General features: G+C 45.1%; 2 protein-coding genes across 17 annotated transcripts in view; one reads left to right on the forward strand and one right to left on the reverse strand.

Annotated features, from left to right (window-relative positions):
* Nucleotides 1-12,879, forward strand: part of LOC123763955 (dipeptidyl peptidase 1) — a 176,712-nt gene that overhangs the window by 53,536 nt on the left and 110,297 nt on the right. The gene's annotated exons all lie outside the window — the stretch shown is intronic.
* LOC138367876 (uncharacterized) overlaps nt 1-12,879 on the reverse strand; it is a 40,906-nt gene that overhangs the window by 4,658 nt on the left and 23,369 nt on the right. For all 11 annotated transcript variants that reach the window (XM_069329951.1, XM_069329955.1, XM_069329953.1 and 8 more), the window contains exon 3: nt 5,374-5,548. In XM_069329951.1, coding sequence (XP_069186052.1) covers nt 5,374-5,548 — 175 coding nt within the window. The remainder of the gene's footprint in view (nt 1-5,373; nt 5,549-12,879) is intronic.

A 12,879-nucleotide genomic window follows, 5' to 3' on the forward strand; every position in this document is an offset into this window, starting at 1 on the left:
AACCCCCATGTGGTTAGAGGCATTCCATGTGTGCCAATGACCGGGTTAGGCACCCAGAAAGGTAGGCGTCCCAAAAGAAACCTGGTTAAAAATTGCTACCGAAAGCCAAATTATCAAGCAGAACTCCCCAATCTGAAAATGAGCAAACAAGCATGACATCATTACTGTCGTTCTCTGTGCAGCTCCCCCCCTCCCCAAGAGGGGGAAGGGGGAGCCCCAGACCCCCGTGCTGGTCATGCCACCCCAGTTCAGAGGTTGAATATAAAAAAACGTGAATATCTCCGACCGGAAGATTGCCGAAGAACCTCCAGGATTCGCCCAGAAAATGGCGTTTCATTACATTCAACGCTGGTTTCCTGTGGATAGCTCCTCTGGCTCCCTGGAGCTACCTAACCACAGAAAAGGAAAAGAGAGACGTACCTGGGAGGCTGCCGCCATTCACACCAACTCGAAGTTGAGACCACTAGCTGCAACCTGCGACCCATAGCGACACACGCCTGACTAGGACCAGGAACACAAACGAGGTAACGGGCGGCCAGGACCCTGTCCGACCTCCAAAATCCTCGCGCCCAAATGTCAACTCAAGACATATCACCCAAAAAGCAGCAGCTAGAGCAGCAAATTAGCGAACGTCATGGATTCGAGGATAGACCGCAGGCTGGCTGGAATGAATAACCCTGCAGATGACCTGGGAGACCCGAACCCACAAACAGTGGAGGAAACAGAGAACTCTTAGCATATCCCCGGCCACAGAGGCCATGGCGCACGAATAATGGTGAAGAGCCGCAACCGGACACAAAACATGGTCCACTCCCTGGCCAAACCAACCAAGCATCAACCCAACAGCCCTTACGGAAAGCCACCGTTCCATTCTTCGCCAGAAAAGAGGGAGACTGCTGAAAATGAACAAACCTACCACCAGGACAGAAAGAGCAGAAAACCGTGCATGGGAAGAGAGCATGAAGCTTCCCAACCTGACCCCCAGAAGCTAATGCCAACAGGAAAAAGAGCCTGAGAGAAACAATCCAGAACTGAAGGAGCCACAACAAACCAAGGAGAAAAGAGAGCACCCAGTCCAAAGACCAGGACAACTCAGATGGTGCATGAGCAGGCCGAAGGTGCACAGTGCATAATGCTTGCGGAACGGAGCGGAAGTAACAACCCTCAGAATGCAAGCAAAAGCGGCTCTGCCAACACCACACGATTTGAGGCAACAGTATTCAGCATCAAAAGACAGTTTCTGAAAAAGTCAAGAGAGAAAGGACAAAACAACCAGATCCGAAATAGATGACAATCTACGAAGGGAGAGAACCCGGCAGAAAGAACACCAGGAAATTTCATACTGTCGCCGAGACGAAACTCGCAAGTGGGACACCATCTGTGAAGCCACCTGATCACCATGCAAGTGGTGATAAACCAGGTCAGAAAGACACAAAGAGCAGAGGAGAAGACCGAACCAGCCACGTACCATACTGGTCCAATCTGCTGAAAGAGGTGGAACTGCAGGAAACTTCGCGGGTTCGAACACTGAACAAGCAGCGCCTGAAACCAAAGCTGGGTCAGCCACCAAGGGGCCAACAGGACTACTCTTCTCTGGGACGGCTCTAAAAGAGCCAGAAGTCACTAAGAGACCAGCACCAAAGAGCCAAGGACCAAAGAGAACCCACACGGGTCAGGCAAGGAACCACCGGAGTACAGTCCAAATGGAGCCTGATCATCGAAACCCGAGCGACCCGCACCCTCTGAAGTGACAGCCAAACAGGCGCGAACTGTGTTGTGAGCCCTACTGAAGGACGGAGCCCACTGCTCCTGGCCGGCCTGGTGAGCACTGGTCACAAAGCCCCAGCCAAGAGACAAGGCATCCATAAACACTTTGAGCGAGGGCTCAGGTAGGATATTCGTTTGCCTTGTTCGGGTAGAAGGTAGACACAGTAGTCGCTTCTGTATATATTTATTGACTGAGATAGCAAGGTATATATCTGCCTAGCCGAGGTCCTTCTACTCTGAGCCTGTGAGGATAACTGAGGCTGCTGGGAGCATGGCTGATGCTCCTCTGTCTGGCATGACGTCGGAGGCCTACTTGCCTGCGATTGGTTACATTTCAACTGACAGAATTTGAGTATAACAAGGAGCCACGGCACTGAACACCGAAAAACACAGAGAAAGCTGGCGATGCTGCAACCAACGCAAGGCCTCCAGAGGCCGAACCCAACAATCATGAGAGAGGTGTAAGGGAGATCCCTGAAGGAACCAGAACAGCTGCTGAAGCCAAACCCGACCCGGCGGGTAAACAAGCACAGCGAAGTTCAGACGTCTGCACAGCTGCTCAAACAACCACTGAGGGACCTGGGGGCCCTCCAGAAACAAAGGCGGGACTGCAGCCACAGCAACAACACCAGAGGGAGAGACAAGGAAGCAGTCCAAGAGTCCAACACAAGACCCAGCCAAGTCCAAACCGGGATGGAACCAGACGGGACTTTCCCAGGGCACCAGGAACCTGAACTCAGTGAACTGGGAAAGAACTATCCCTCCAGTGAGCAGACAAGCCGACTGGCTGGGAGCCCACAACCACCACCCATCGAGGTGGGCTAAACCCAAAATCTAGTAGATGTAGATGGGCCACTACGAACCGAGCAATATGCAGAAAATGCAAGGTGCCAGAGACCAGCCAAAGGAAAGACAAGGAAGACGAGAAACAGGACGCCCCACCACGAACATAACCAGTCTTTGAACCCCAGAGGAAGCAGGTTTATGCCAACACGCTGCCTGCTGGGCCAGAGACACCACCCAAAAACCTGGCCCTAAAAGAAGCCAGATTTGGGACAGTAAATCATCCAGAAGGAAGCCAGTGGTACAGACTGAACAAAACCAGAATGAACCAAAGAACTGCACAGACCCGTTGCAGGACCGAAACAAGATGACCTGACGGAGCGAAGTGGAAAAAGCATACCCCTTGAGCCCCGAACACCCCAAAGGAGAAGTTGGGTGGCTTGCCCAACACCACCATATGCCGGAGGACATGACCAGAACTGCCCACAAATGCAGATGATGAGTCACAATAACGTGGTTGAAATATGTTGACTAAACCACACACTAGAAAGTGAAGGGACGAAGACGTTTCAGTCCGTCCTGGATCATTCTCAAGTTGATGAGAATGCCCACAAATCATGGGACCAAGCGTGGCAATCTGAGCCAGCCACACCCCCAGCACCCTTGCCACGGGGCAACCCATGAACCATACCAAACTGAAGAAAATGAGCTATCAGGGATAAACCTTAGTATGCCTATACCCAATTGCTAGTGAATTACAGGAATAAATCTTAAATAATGGTAGCGAATGGCATGAGCATCTAAGACCTGTGTGGACTTACTAGGAACTAAAGTTCCCTGGATCTCCAAGTTGCCATGAGGAGGCAGATGAAAATTTGCCATAACTACAGCACTGCACAGAGCACCTTAAAGCACCCAATCGTGGGTGTGCAGAGCACCATATGGTTCTTTTAGGTATAGGGAGTGATTCATAACTCCCGTGGGTACACTGGACTCGCATCCTGTGCCTTAGGATTTCAGTAAATAGACCCCACCTGGAAAAAAAATGGCTGCGAGAGCCTCAGTACCGAGAGAGCGACCAAGGCTGGCGCATACAGGAGCAGCTGACAGTACTGCTATGCAGCTAGGAACCACAGCACCACTTAGTAATTATGAGTAAAATAGGTAATTGAAATTAATTTGTGCTGAGTATCAAAGATGATCCTGAATGTGATAAAGACTATGTACAATGTACATATATCAGCAAATACAATGCTAGTTATGATATTCACAGCATGAGGTATAGACAGCACCCAGCCATTGTTTCCTGCATCTACACCTCATGAACGATCTTATGTTCCTTCACAGTATAACCGTTGAAATGGATTCATATTCAGGATTTTTGTGACAGGAATGTGATAACAGCAGTTATGTAGCTAGTCATAGTGAGATGTGTAGAATATTGGAGTCATACTTGTCTTGCATCATGTGATTGCTGGTGTTGTCTGCTTGTGGCTCCATGCTGCATTTTGATTTCATCGCCATACCCACCAGAACTGCTTATTAGTTTGTTATGGTGCATATAAATGTTGACAGTGTAATAACAGCAAGAACACCATTTGATTGATCTAAGAACATAATATACATGTCACCGTATATGAGCCCAATATTTTTTAGAATGGTGATGCTCCACACATTTAATTACAAAAATTACACAAATTACATGCTATTGAATAATATTACTGCAAAAAACTAGATATAAAACCATTCACAGACGCTGAAATAATTATGTAAAGATGTATTTGGGGCAGCCCCTGCCACACACCGTTCTCGGTCGCTAGGCTGACCTTTGATTCTTGTTCTGTGTATGTAAACTCAACACACGATCTTTGTGGTTCATTATGGTGCACAAAAATTCTGATAGTTATATGCATGGGTATATAGTGTAATGACAGCAAACACACTTTGATTGATCTCAGAATATAATATACATGACAACCATAACACACACAAATCACAATAGCGTGATGCATCAAATGAACAAATCCACAAGGGCCGTGATGAGGATTCGAACCTACGTCCGAGATCATTCCAGACGCTGCCTTTATCTATTGTAATGAAGTAAGGGCAAAGAGGGAAAACGGCCTATTGACATAGCTCGAGTGCATGGGGGAGTTGTGTAAAACCCTGGTTTGTGTCTCGGAGAGGCTGCAGGATCCAGTAAGTTCAGTAGAACTTTGGTTTCAACTCTTTTGACCATGTCGTAGCTCCGTCGATAAAGGCAGCGTCTGGGATGATCTCAGACGTAGGTTCGAATCCTCGTCACGACCCTTGTGGATTTGTTCATGTCACCATATATGAGCTCCCTAATTTTGAGCATAGCAATGTTCCATACATTGAATTATATAAATTCCACCAATTGCACCGTTTTGAATAATAATAATACAGCAAAAAAACAGAAGAAACGAATGAGAGACATTGAAATAATTATGAAAACTGGCGGAAACTGCCGCCCCACAGAGTGGTGGGGTCCAGAGTCCCCAAGTGCCTATTCACTCGGCACCCATATATTTCTCCACTTCTCAACTCCATCCTGTTTAAAGTGTGTAACTGCACTTTGGTAATTACCACAGTGTAAGGAACAGCCACCGAGGGCCTTTCCCAGTGAGGTGGCATGAATAAATGTTACTGCTCCCTGCATCTCTGTGAGGAGGTAGAGTTCTGATTCTGATCCCATGTAGACCACTAGAACTCTGTGGCTAATGTGACCCAGTAGATGGTAACCACATAGCTTCACGTTACTACAGAGGGCTCCCTAAAAACTCAATACTGCACTGTATTTACGTTTCAAAGAGTTTGTAGGTCTTTGCAAATTCTTCTGTGTATGCCTTGGTTATCCCAGCATATATCGTCTTCACCCGGGGGTAGAAATTTTTTATATTTACAAAAGGCTCATTTTCTTTATATATTTCCAGCAGTGCCTTGTAAATATTTTCAGCGTGCAGAAGCACCACACTGCCTGATGAAAAAAAAGAGTACAGACATTAATTTAGTAAAGTACATGGTAAATATACTTGAATTTATCTGAGGGCCAGTAGCACTATGTAATTACCTAAGTGTACCTAAAGTGTAGTTACAGACTGAGAGCTACGCTCGTGGTGTCCCGTCTTCCCAGCACTGTCATATAACGCTTTGAAACTACTGACGGTTTTGGCCTCCACCACCACCTCACCTTGGAGAAGTTTTGGAAGAATTTAGGGGGAGATACATGAAATGAGGATTACAATTAACAACCTGCAAAGTGAGCTGACATCAGCAAGAGAGGAGATCAAATCCCTCAGAGAAAAATAAAGAGGCTGAGCATCAGATTATCATCCAAAGGGAAGGTGGGTATGTAGCATTGGAAGGAAATGCCTCTGTACCTAAAACATATGCAGAAATACTGAGAAAGAGCTCAGATGCAATGGACACAGTGAGGGAGGTAGCCATGCAAGCCGCTACCTCACAGGAAACAGCAAGGTGCACCAGTCAGCTGCTGGAAAGAAAAAGATCAGTGGTAGTTGTAGGCATCAAAGAACGGGAAGGATCCAATAGGCAGGAATGGAATAGCAAGGACAGAGAGGCAGTACATGGGATACTGAAGGGGTTACAGATGGAAGGGGCTGAACAAAACATTGAGAAGCTTTTCAGGTTGGGCTGGTACAACAAGGACAGAAACCGACTGGTAAAGGTGGTGTTTACAAACAAGTCCACGAAGGTTATTCTAGAAAGGAAGAGTCATCTGCAGTATGTGGAGGAATACAAAAAAGTATTCCTGCAGAGGGACAGGACGAAGGAGGAGAGAGCCAGGGCAGCAGAGGCAAGGAGGAAGTGCAGGGAGAGAGGAGTAAACCAGGAAATTGCAGCCCCCAACACAACAGTCCCAGAGACAAGAGGGGGAGCCCACAACCAGCATCCCAGCAATACCAGAGGCGAGGGCAACACCACCACCCCCCTCTGCATAGAAACCCTCCCTTCCCCTCACCCTACCTGCCCCCACCCAAATGCTCACCCAACCCTCCCCCCCCCCCTCCCCACCCCATTCTGACCCTGTCACCCCTCCCCCATTTCCACAATGTCCCCCCTCCCAACTTCCCCCCCCCCCTGTCCCCCCTCCCCATCCCTCCTCACCCCATAACCTCCATGTCCCCCCCTATTTCCTTACCCCACACCCTACCTGTCCCCCCTTCCCTTGAACCCCCACCCCAAAATCCTCTGAGACCCTTCACACCACCTCTCAGATCTTCTCACTCAGGGAACAGCTTTCCCCACCAGCAGAATGCTCCCCACGAAGGGGACAAGAAAATGAACAGAAGAAAGTGAGCTTCAGGGCAATGTACACTAACATAGATGGGATTACAAATAAAACAAGTGAACTCTGAGAACGGGCACTAGAAGAAAACCCAGACATAATACCACTCACAGAAACAGAGCTAACGAAAACCATAACAAACGCAATGTTTCCACAGGGCTACTATGTAGTGAGGAAAGAGAAAGGAGAGGTGGTGGTGGTGTAGCTTTGCTGATAAGAAAAGGTTGGAGTTTTGATGTGGCAACAACATTGTTCTAGCAACAATGTGGTTGCTAGAACAATAATAACTCTTATGACAAGCACTGTAAAAATACAAATGGTAGTAGACTTAATGGCATCTAATTTATAACAAAATAAAGTTGAGAAAAACTATACATTATATATAATGGTAATAATAAGACATGTGGTAGAAATACTGCAAATGACTTTTTTTTTCAAAACAAACAGAATAACTGCAGAGTGCAATCAATTATAAATTCTGCGGATATCTACACCTAGCTCATCCAGAGCACTATACAACTCTGGCTCTGACTGAAGGTCCGGAACAGATGAAACTTCATGCGACAAACTATCATCTTGAGAGATATCCTCGTTAACATCTATCCAATGGACATGTGGTGAGTGCACGGTTGAAACGAGAGGTCTAGATCTAAGATTATAATTGCTAGTATGGGGTTGCTGAACATCCAGTGGTCTGTCAACCACAGAAGGTGGTGTCTGAGTAGGAGTATCTGTCTGGGTAAGTTCATTGTCATCTTCCTCATCAGTCTCGTCAACAGTCATTTTAGCTAACTTCATGTGGTCTAAATGTTCATTTATATACTCTCCTGTTAACAAGTTCTTAAGTCTGTATTTGTTACCTTTAATAAGCTCGATTACCTTATATGGACCCAAAAATTTCTTAGTTAACTTGTACATAGGACCAGACCTGTGTTGGTTAAGTATCATTACTACAGATCCAATAGTTATTTTACTGGGTTTAGCGCGTGCATTCCTTGCTAGAGTGAACTCGGCTGTTGCTTTGGACAGTTGTTCTCGTATTTTCTTGAATACTAGTTGCATTTGTCTACGCTTCATTTGAACAAAATCATCTACGTTATATAAGGGAGTAGGAGGTACGTTAATCAATTCATTAGGGAGGATCTTATCTGTACCATAAAGAATAGCGTGAGGTGTGTCACCAGTAGAAACATTAATTGAAGAATTTATAGCACACTGAATTAAGGGTATAAAATCATCCCAATTGTTGTTATCAAAATTCAACGTGACTCTCAAGGCATCTAACACTTTCCTGTTAGTACGTTCAGCTAGTCCATTACTTGCCGGATGATAAGGCATGATGCTACATTTTTTGATGTTATATAAATCACACAAGCTAGTTAGAATACTACTACTGAATTCTGGACCATTATCTGAAAGGATTACTTTAGGCATACTATATCTACAAATTATTTGGTCATGGAATGCGCTGCTATGGTTTCTGCTGTTTTGTTCGGGATAGGAACTAGTTCGCAAAACCGTGAAAAATTATTGACCATTACAAGCAAATGTTTGTTCCCTTTCTCTGTTTCCGCAAAATTTGTCAATAAATCCATCGATATTCGTTCCCAAGGAGCTTTAGTTGCTGGGTACACCTGAATTGGATTAGGTCCTGAAACATGTCCCTTGTGCTGTAAACAAGTTAAACATCTGTCAACATAATGAGCAATCCCCTTAGCCATTTTTGGCCAAAAATATTTCAATCGACCTTGTTGGAGTGTACGATCCTTTCCTGGATGTGCACTTGCAGGAGCATCATGGATAATTTTTAACACAGTTGGTACCAAGACAGCTGGAACAACTAACTGACAACATTTCCTCGGGGCTGTCCCTAGCTTTACTACTCTACACAGTAAATTGTCCAACATAACTAGTTCTTTCAATGGTACTGGCGGTTTATGAATCGGGCGAGTATCTTGCTTAGTCAAAAATTTAATGACGGGTGCCCATATGGGGTCTTGTCTTTGTTCCGTTTCTACTACTGTAGCATCTAATGCTGGGTAATTTAACTAAATCGCAGCTACGTGTCGAGAAAACGCATCGGCTACAACATTTTGCTTTCCTGGAATATATCCAAATGTGGGATTGAATTCTTGAATTGTGAGCAAATATCTAGCAAACTTTCCAACTGGATTCTTATTTTTGAACAAGGGAATTAATGGTTGGTGATCTGTAAGAACATGAACTGAGTAATTATAAATTGTATCCTTGAAATGTTTAAGTGCCCAAACAACTGCCAAGGCTTCTCGTTCTGTTGCACTATAATTTTTCTCTTCTTTAGATAAAGTACGGCTAGCATAAGCTATTGCGTGATCTCTGTGACCTTCTGTTTGAAGTAATGCAGCACCTAGACCTATGTCACTAGCATCTGTAACCAACGTAAAAGGTTTAGAAAAATCTGGGTACCTAAGGACAGGTGACGAAATCAAGGCTGCTTTGAGTTTTTTGAATGACTGATCCTGGGCCTCTCCCCAAACAAAGGGTTCATCTTTTCTTTGCAACTTGTAAAGCGGAGCGGCTATAATAGAGAATCCAGCAATAAATGAACGATAAAATCCTACAAGACCTGTGAACTGTCTTACGGCTTCTGCGGTACGAGGTGTTGGAAAATCACGGGCAGCAATAATTTTTGATTCATTCAATGTAATACCTGAAGGTGTAACTGTATGACCTAGGAAATTAATCTTCTGCTTTAAAAATGAACATTTTGCAAGCTTTATTTTTAAATTAGCTTCAGCGAGCTTTGCAAGTACTTTTTCAAGGTTCTGGAAATGAGTCTGAACATCTTGCGACATGATTATGAGATCATCAAGGTAAACTAGAAGCGTACTTCCTATCAATCTACGAAATAGATTTGTCATGAGCCGTGAAAAGGTTATTGGACTACTACGCAAACCAAACGGCATTCTTTTGAAATGAAAATGACCATTGGGAGTACTAAAGGCTGTCAATTGTTTACTTTCCTCATCAAGGGGGATTTGCCAGAATCCCTGCAACAAATCTAACGTTGAGAATACTTTGTTTCGACCAATACTTTGCAACAAATCATTGAGAACTGGAAGTGGGAAACGATCAGGTATTGTTACTCTGTTAAGCTTGCGATAATCGATTACAGGTCTCCAAGTCCCATCTCGCTTTGGTACAAGAATCAATGGAGCTGGACGTGAGAAAAGCTTTCGGGCCGGACGGAATCTCACCATGGGTATTGAAAGAGTGTGCAGGAACACTTTGTTTGCCACTCTCCATAGTGTATAGTAGGTCACTGGAAACTGGAGACCTACCAGAAATATGGAAGATGGCTAATGTAGTCCCAATATACAAAAAGGGTTACAGACTAGAGGCACTGAACTACAGGCCAGTGTCCTTAACTTGTATACCATGCAAGGTGATAGAGAAGATCGTGAGAAAAAAACTAGTAACACATCTGGAGAGAAGGGACTTCGTGACAACCCATCAACATGGGTTCAGGGAGGGTAAATCTTGCCTTACAGGCATAAGGGGCTATGTTACAGGAACTATGAGAGTTGTTGTAGGGTATTCATAATTTATTATCCTGATACATGTGAAAGGTGCTGCAACTAGGCCAAGTTTCAGCATCTCAGCCTAAATAGAGAAGGAGAAAAAAAAAAAAAAAAGACAATTTTTCAACAATGTTCAATTGCTTTCACAGCCCACAATTGTGAACCAAAATCATTTCTATGACACTCAGCTATGACCTTACTATATAATAAAGATTTGCACCAAGGATTTTTATCCGAGATATATTTAGTGCAATAATACAGATTTTTAAAGTTTCCCAAAAACGTATGCAACAAAATGAAGTTTATCATTATTTATAAAATCAATAAATCTACGTAGATAAGAAAAACTACATGTTTTTTTAGAGGCATAAACTCTACATATAATGTGCAAGTTTCATGTAAATTGAATAATAAATAAAGGCTATGAAGGCAGATCTAGTTGTGGCGTAGCCGGCCGCGACAAGTTACTCTACTCGCGGCTGAGAGGCCGCCACAATCTTCACTCGTGACAATGCGTGATTTACGCATTGCGGCCAGCTCGTACCTTCTATGGAGAGCTCGCATGCATCTAGCTTTCAATGCTTTTCTTTTGTTCGTTTGGTACGTCATATTGCAGTACAAATAGCAAAAATAGCATGAGTTCTGGGAGATATTGTGAGAGCGCGTCAACGATACATCCACTTGCTGAGGGGGACACACAGTGACTGACTGCTAAGCCACGAACCCCATCCTCTCCCTAACACGAGACTGTTGCCAATGAACGAGTTTATATTCGTTTTATGCATAACATGTTATTTTCAACGCCATTACGAAATTTTAGACTTCTACAACGTAAGACACAATACCCCGCGGCGCACCCAGGCCGCGAGGACCGGATTCACGAAAGTTGCAGCGGGAAATTTGACTAATTACGTTATTTTTCAAGATAACATAAAACGGTTTGCACCACAGTCTTGCCAGAACGTTGTAGTATTTTTCGTAATTTTTCGTAAATATTCCATTTTTCTTCGGATTTTCGGGTCCTTGGCCCTTAACCCCTCCGTGGTGCCTCCTTGCCGTGGTGAGGGGCTCACGTACACCTCCCTGGGACAGGTGTGGGTTGCCTGTGCCCCCTCTCCTGCCCCCCTACCCCTTTGGGTGGTGTACGTGCTGAAGGGCACCATGTAGGGGCCTTGTGAGCCATCAGACTACCCGCTGGAGGGGTTGCCTGTGAGAGACCGCCCCTGAGTGGATGGTTGGGTGTCCAGGCTAGGGCGATAGGGGGACGGGTCTTAGCACCAGTGTGGGAGAATGAACGAAGTAGTAGGACTCCCCTGTTGAAAAGGGGGAGCACCGCTGGGGACGACACACCCTTCTTGCACTGGCCCGCGCTCGGCCTCCCTGGCTGCCCTGGTAGGTGGTATCCCTTGGTTCCGGGTCCCATCCCTTATATATTGGTTTGCTATATGGATGACGACTTGACTCCTCTTCACCAGGCTCATGGGGTGGGCGACCAGGCCTCTGAGTCGGACCGTCCTGGAAGACCGGGATCTGTAGCCTCCGCTACAGGGCCCGGTTTAGGCCCAGACCGGACTCTTCCTCCCTGCTCCTCTCCCTCCTCTGTGGTTGGGTCGAGCCCCAAGCCTGCTGTGGTGACTGTCTCGTCCCCTTGCACGGCTCCATCTCTTCTTGTGACTACTGCACCTTTCGACCCGTCTCTCTCTACGGGTTCTCATCGCCGTTCCCGCCACGGCCGCTCTCATATGCTCCCTTCCCATCCTCCTTCGTTCCATGCTTTGTTTGGTCCTGTTACATGGACTATGTATATATATGTATATATATGTATATATATGTATATATATGTATATATATATAATATGTATATATATATATATATATATATATATATATATATATATATATATATATATATATATATATATATATATATATATCTGACTCTTGAAGTATTTCATCTCCCAAATGATACCTTGTATCTGGTCTCCTGCTCCCTACACCTATCTTCATTACATTACATTTGCTTGGGTTAAACTCTAACAACCATTTGTTTGACCATTCCTGCAGCTTGTCCAGGTATTCTTGAAGCCTCAAGCTGTCCTCTGTCTTAATCCTCATAATTTTGGCGTCATCAGCAAATATTGAGAGGAATGGGTCTATACCCTCTGGGAGATCATTTACCTATATCAGAAACAGGATAGGTCCGAGTACAGAGCCCTGTAGGACTCCACTGGTGACTTCACACCAATCCGAGGTCTCACCCCTCACTGTAACTCTCTGCTTCCTATTGCGTAGGTACTCCCTTATCCACTGGAGCGTCCTACCAGTTACGCCTGCCTGTTTCTCCAGCTTATGAATCAGCCTTTTATGGGGTACTGTGTCAAAGGCTTTCTGACAGTCCAAAAAAATGCAGTCCGCCCATCCTTCTCTTTCTTGCTTAAT

This window comes from Procambarus clarkii, chromosome 23 (genome assembly GCF_040958095.1).
Source record: "Procambarus clarkii isolate CNS0578487 chromosome 23, FALCON_Pclarkii_2.0, whole genome shotgun sequence".
NCBI lineage: Eukaryota > Metazoa > Arthropoda > Malacostraca > Decapoda > Cambaridae > Procambarus > Procambarus clarkii.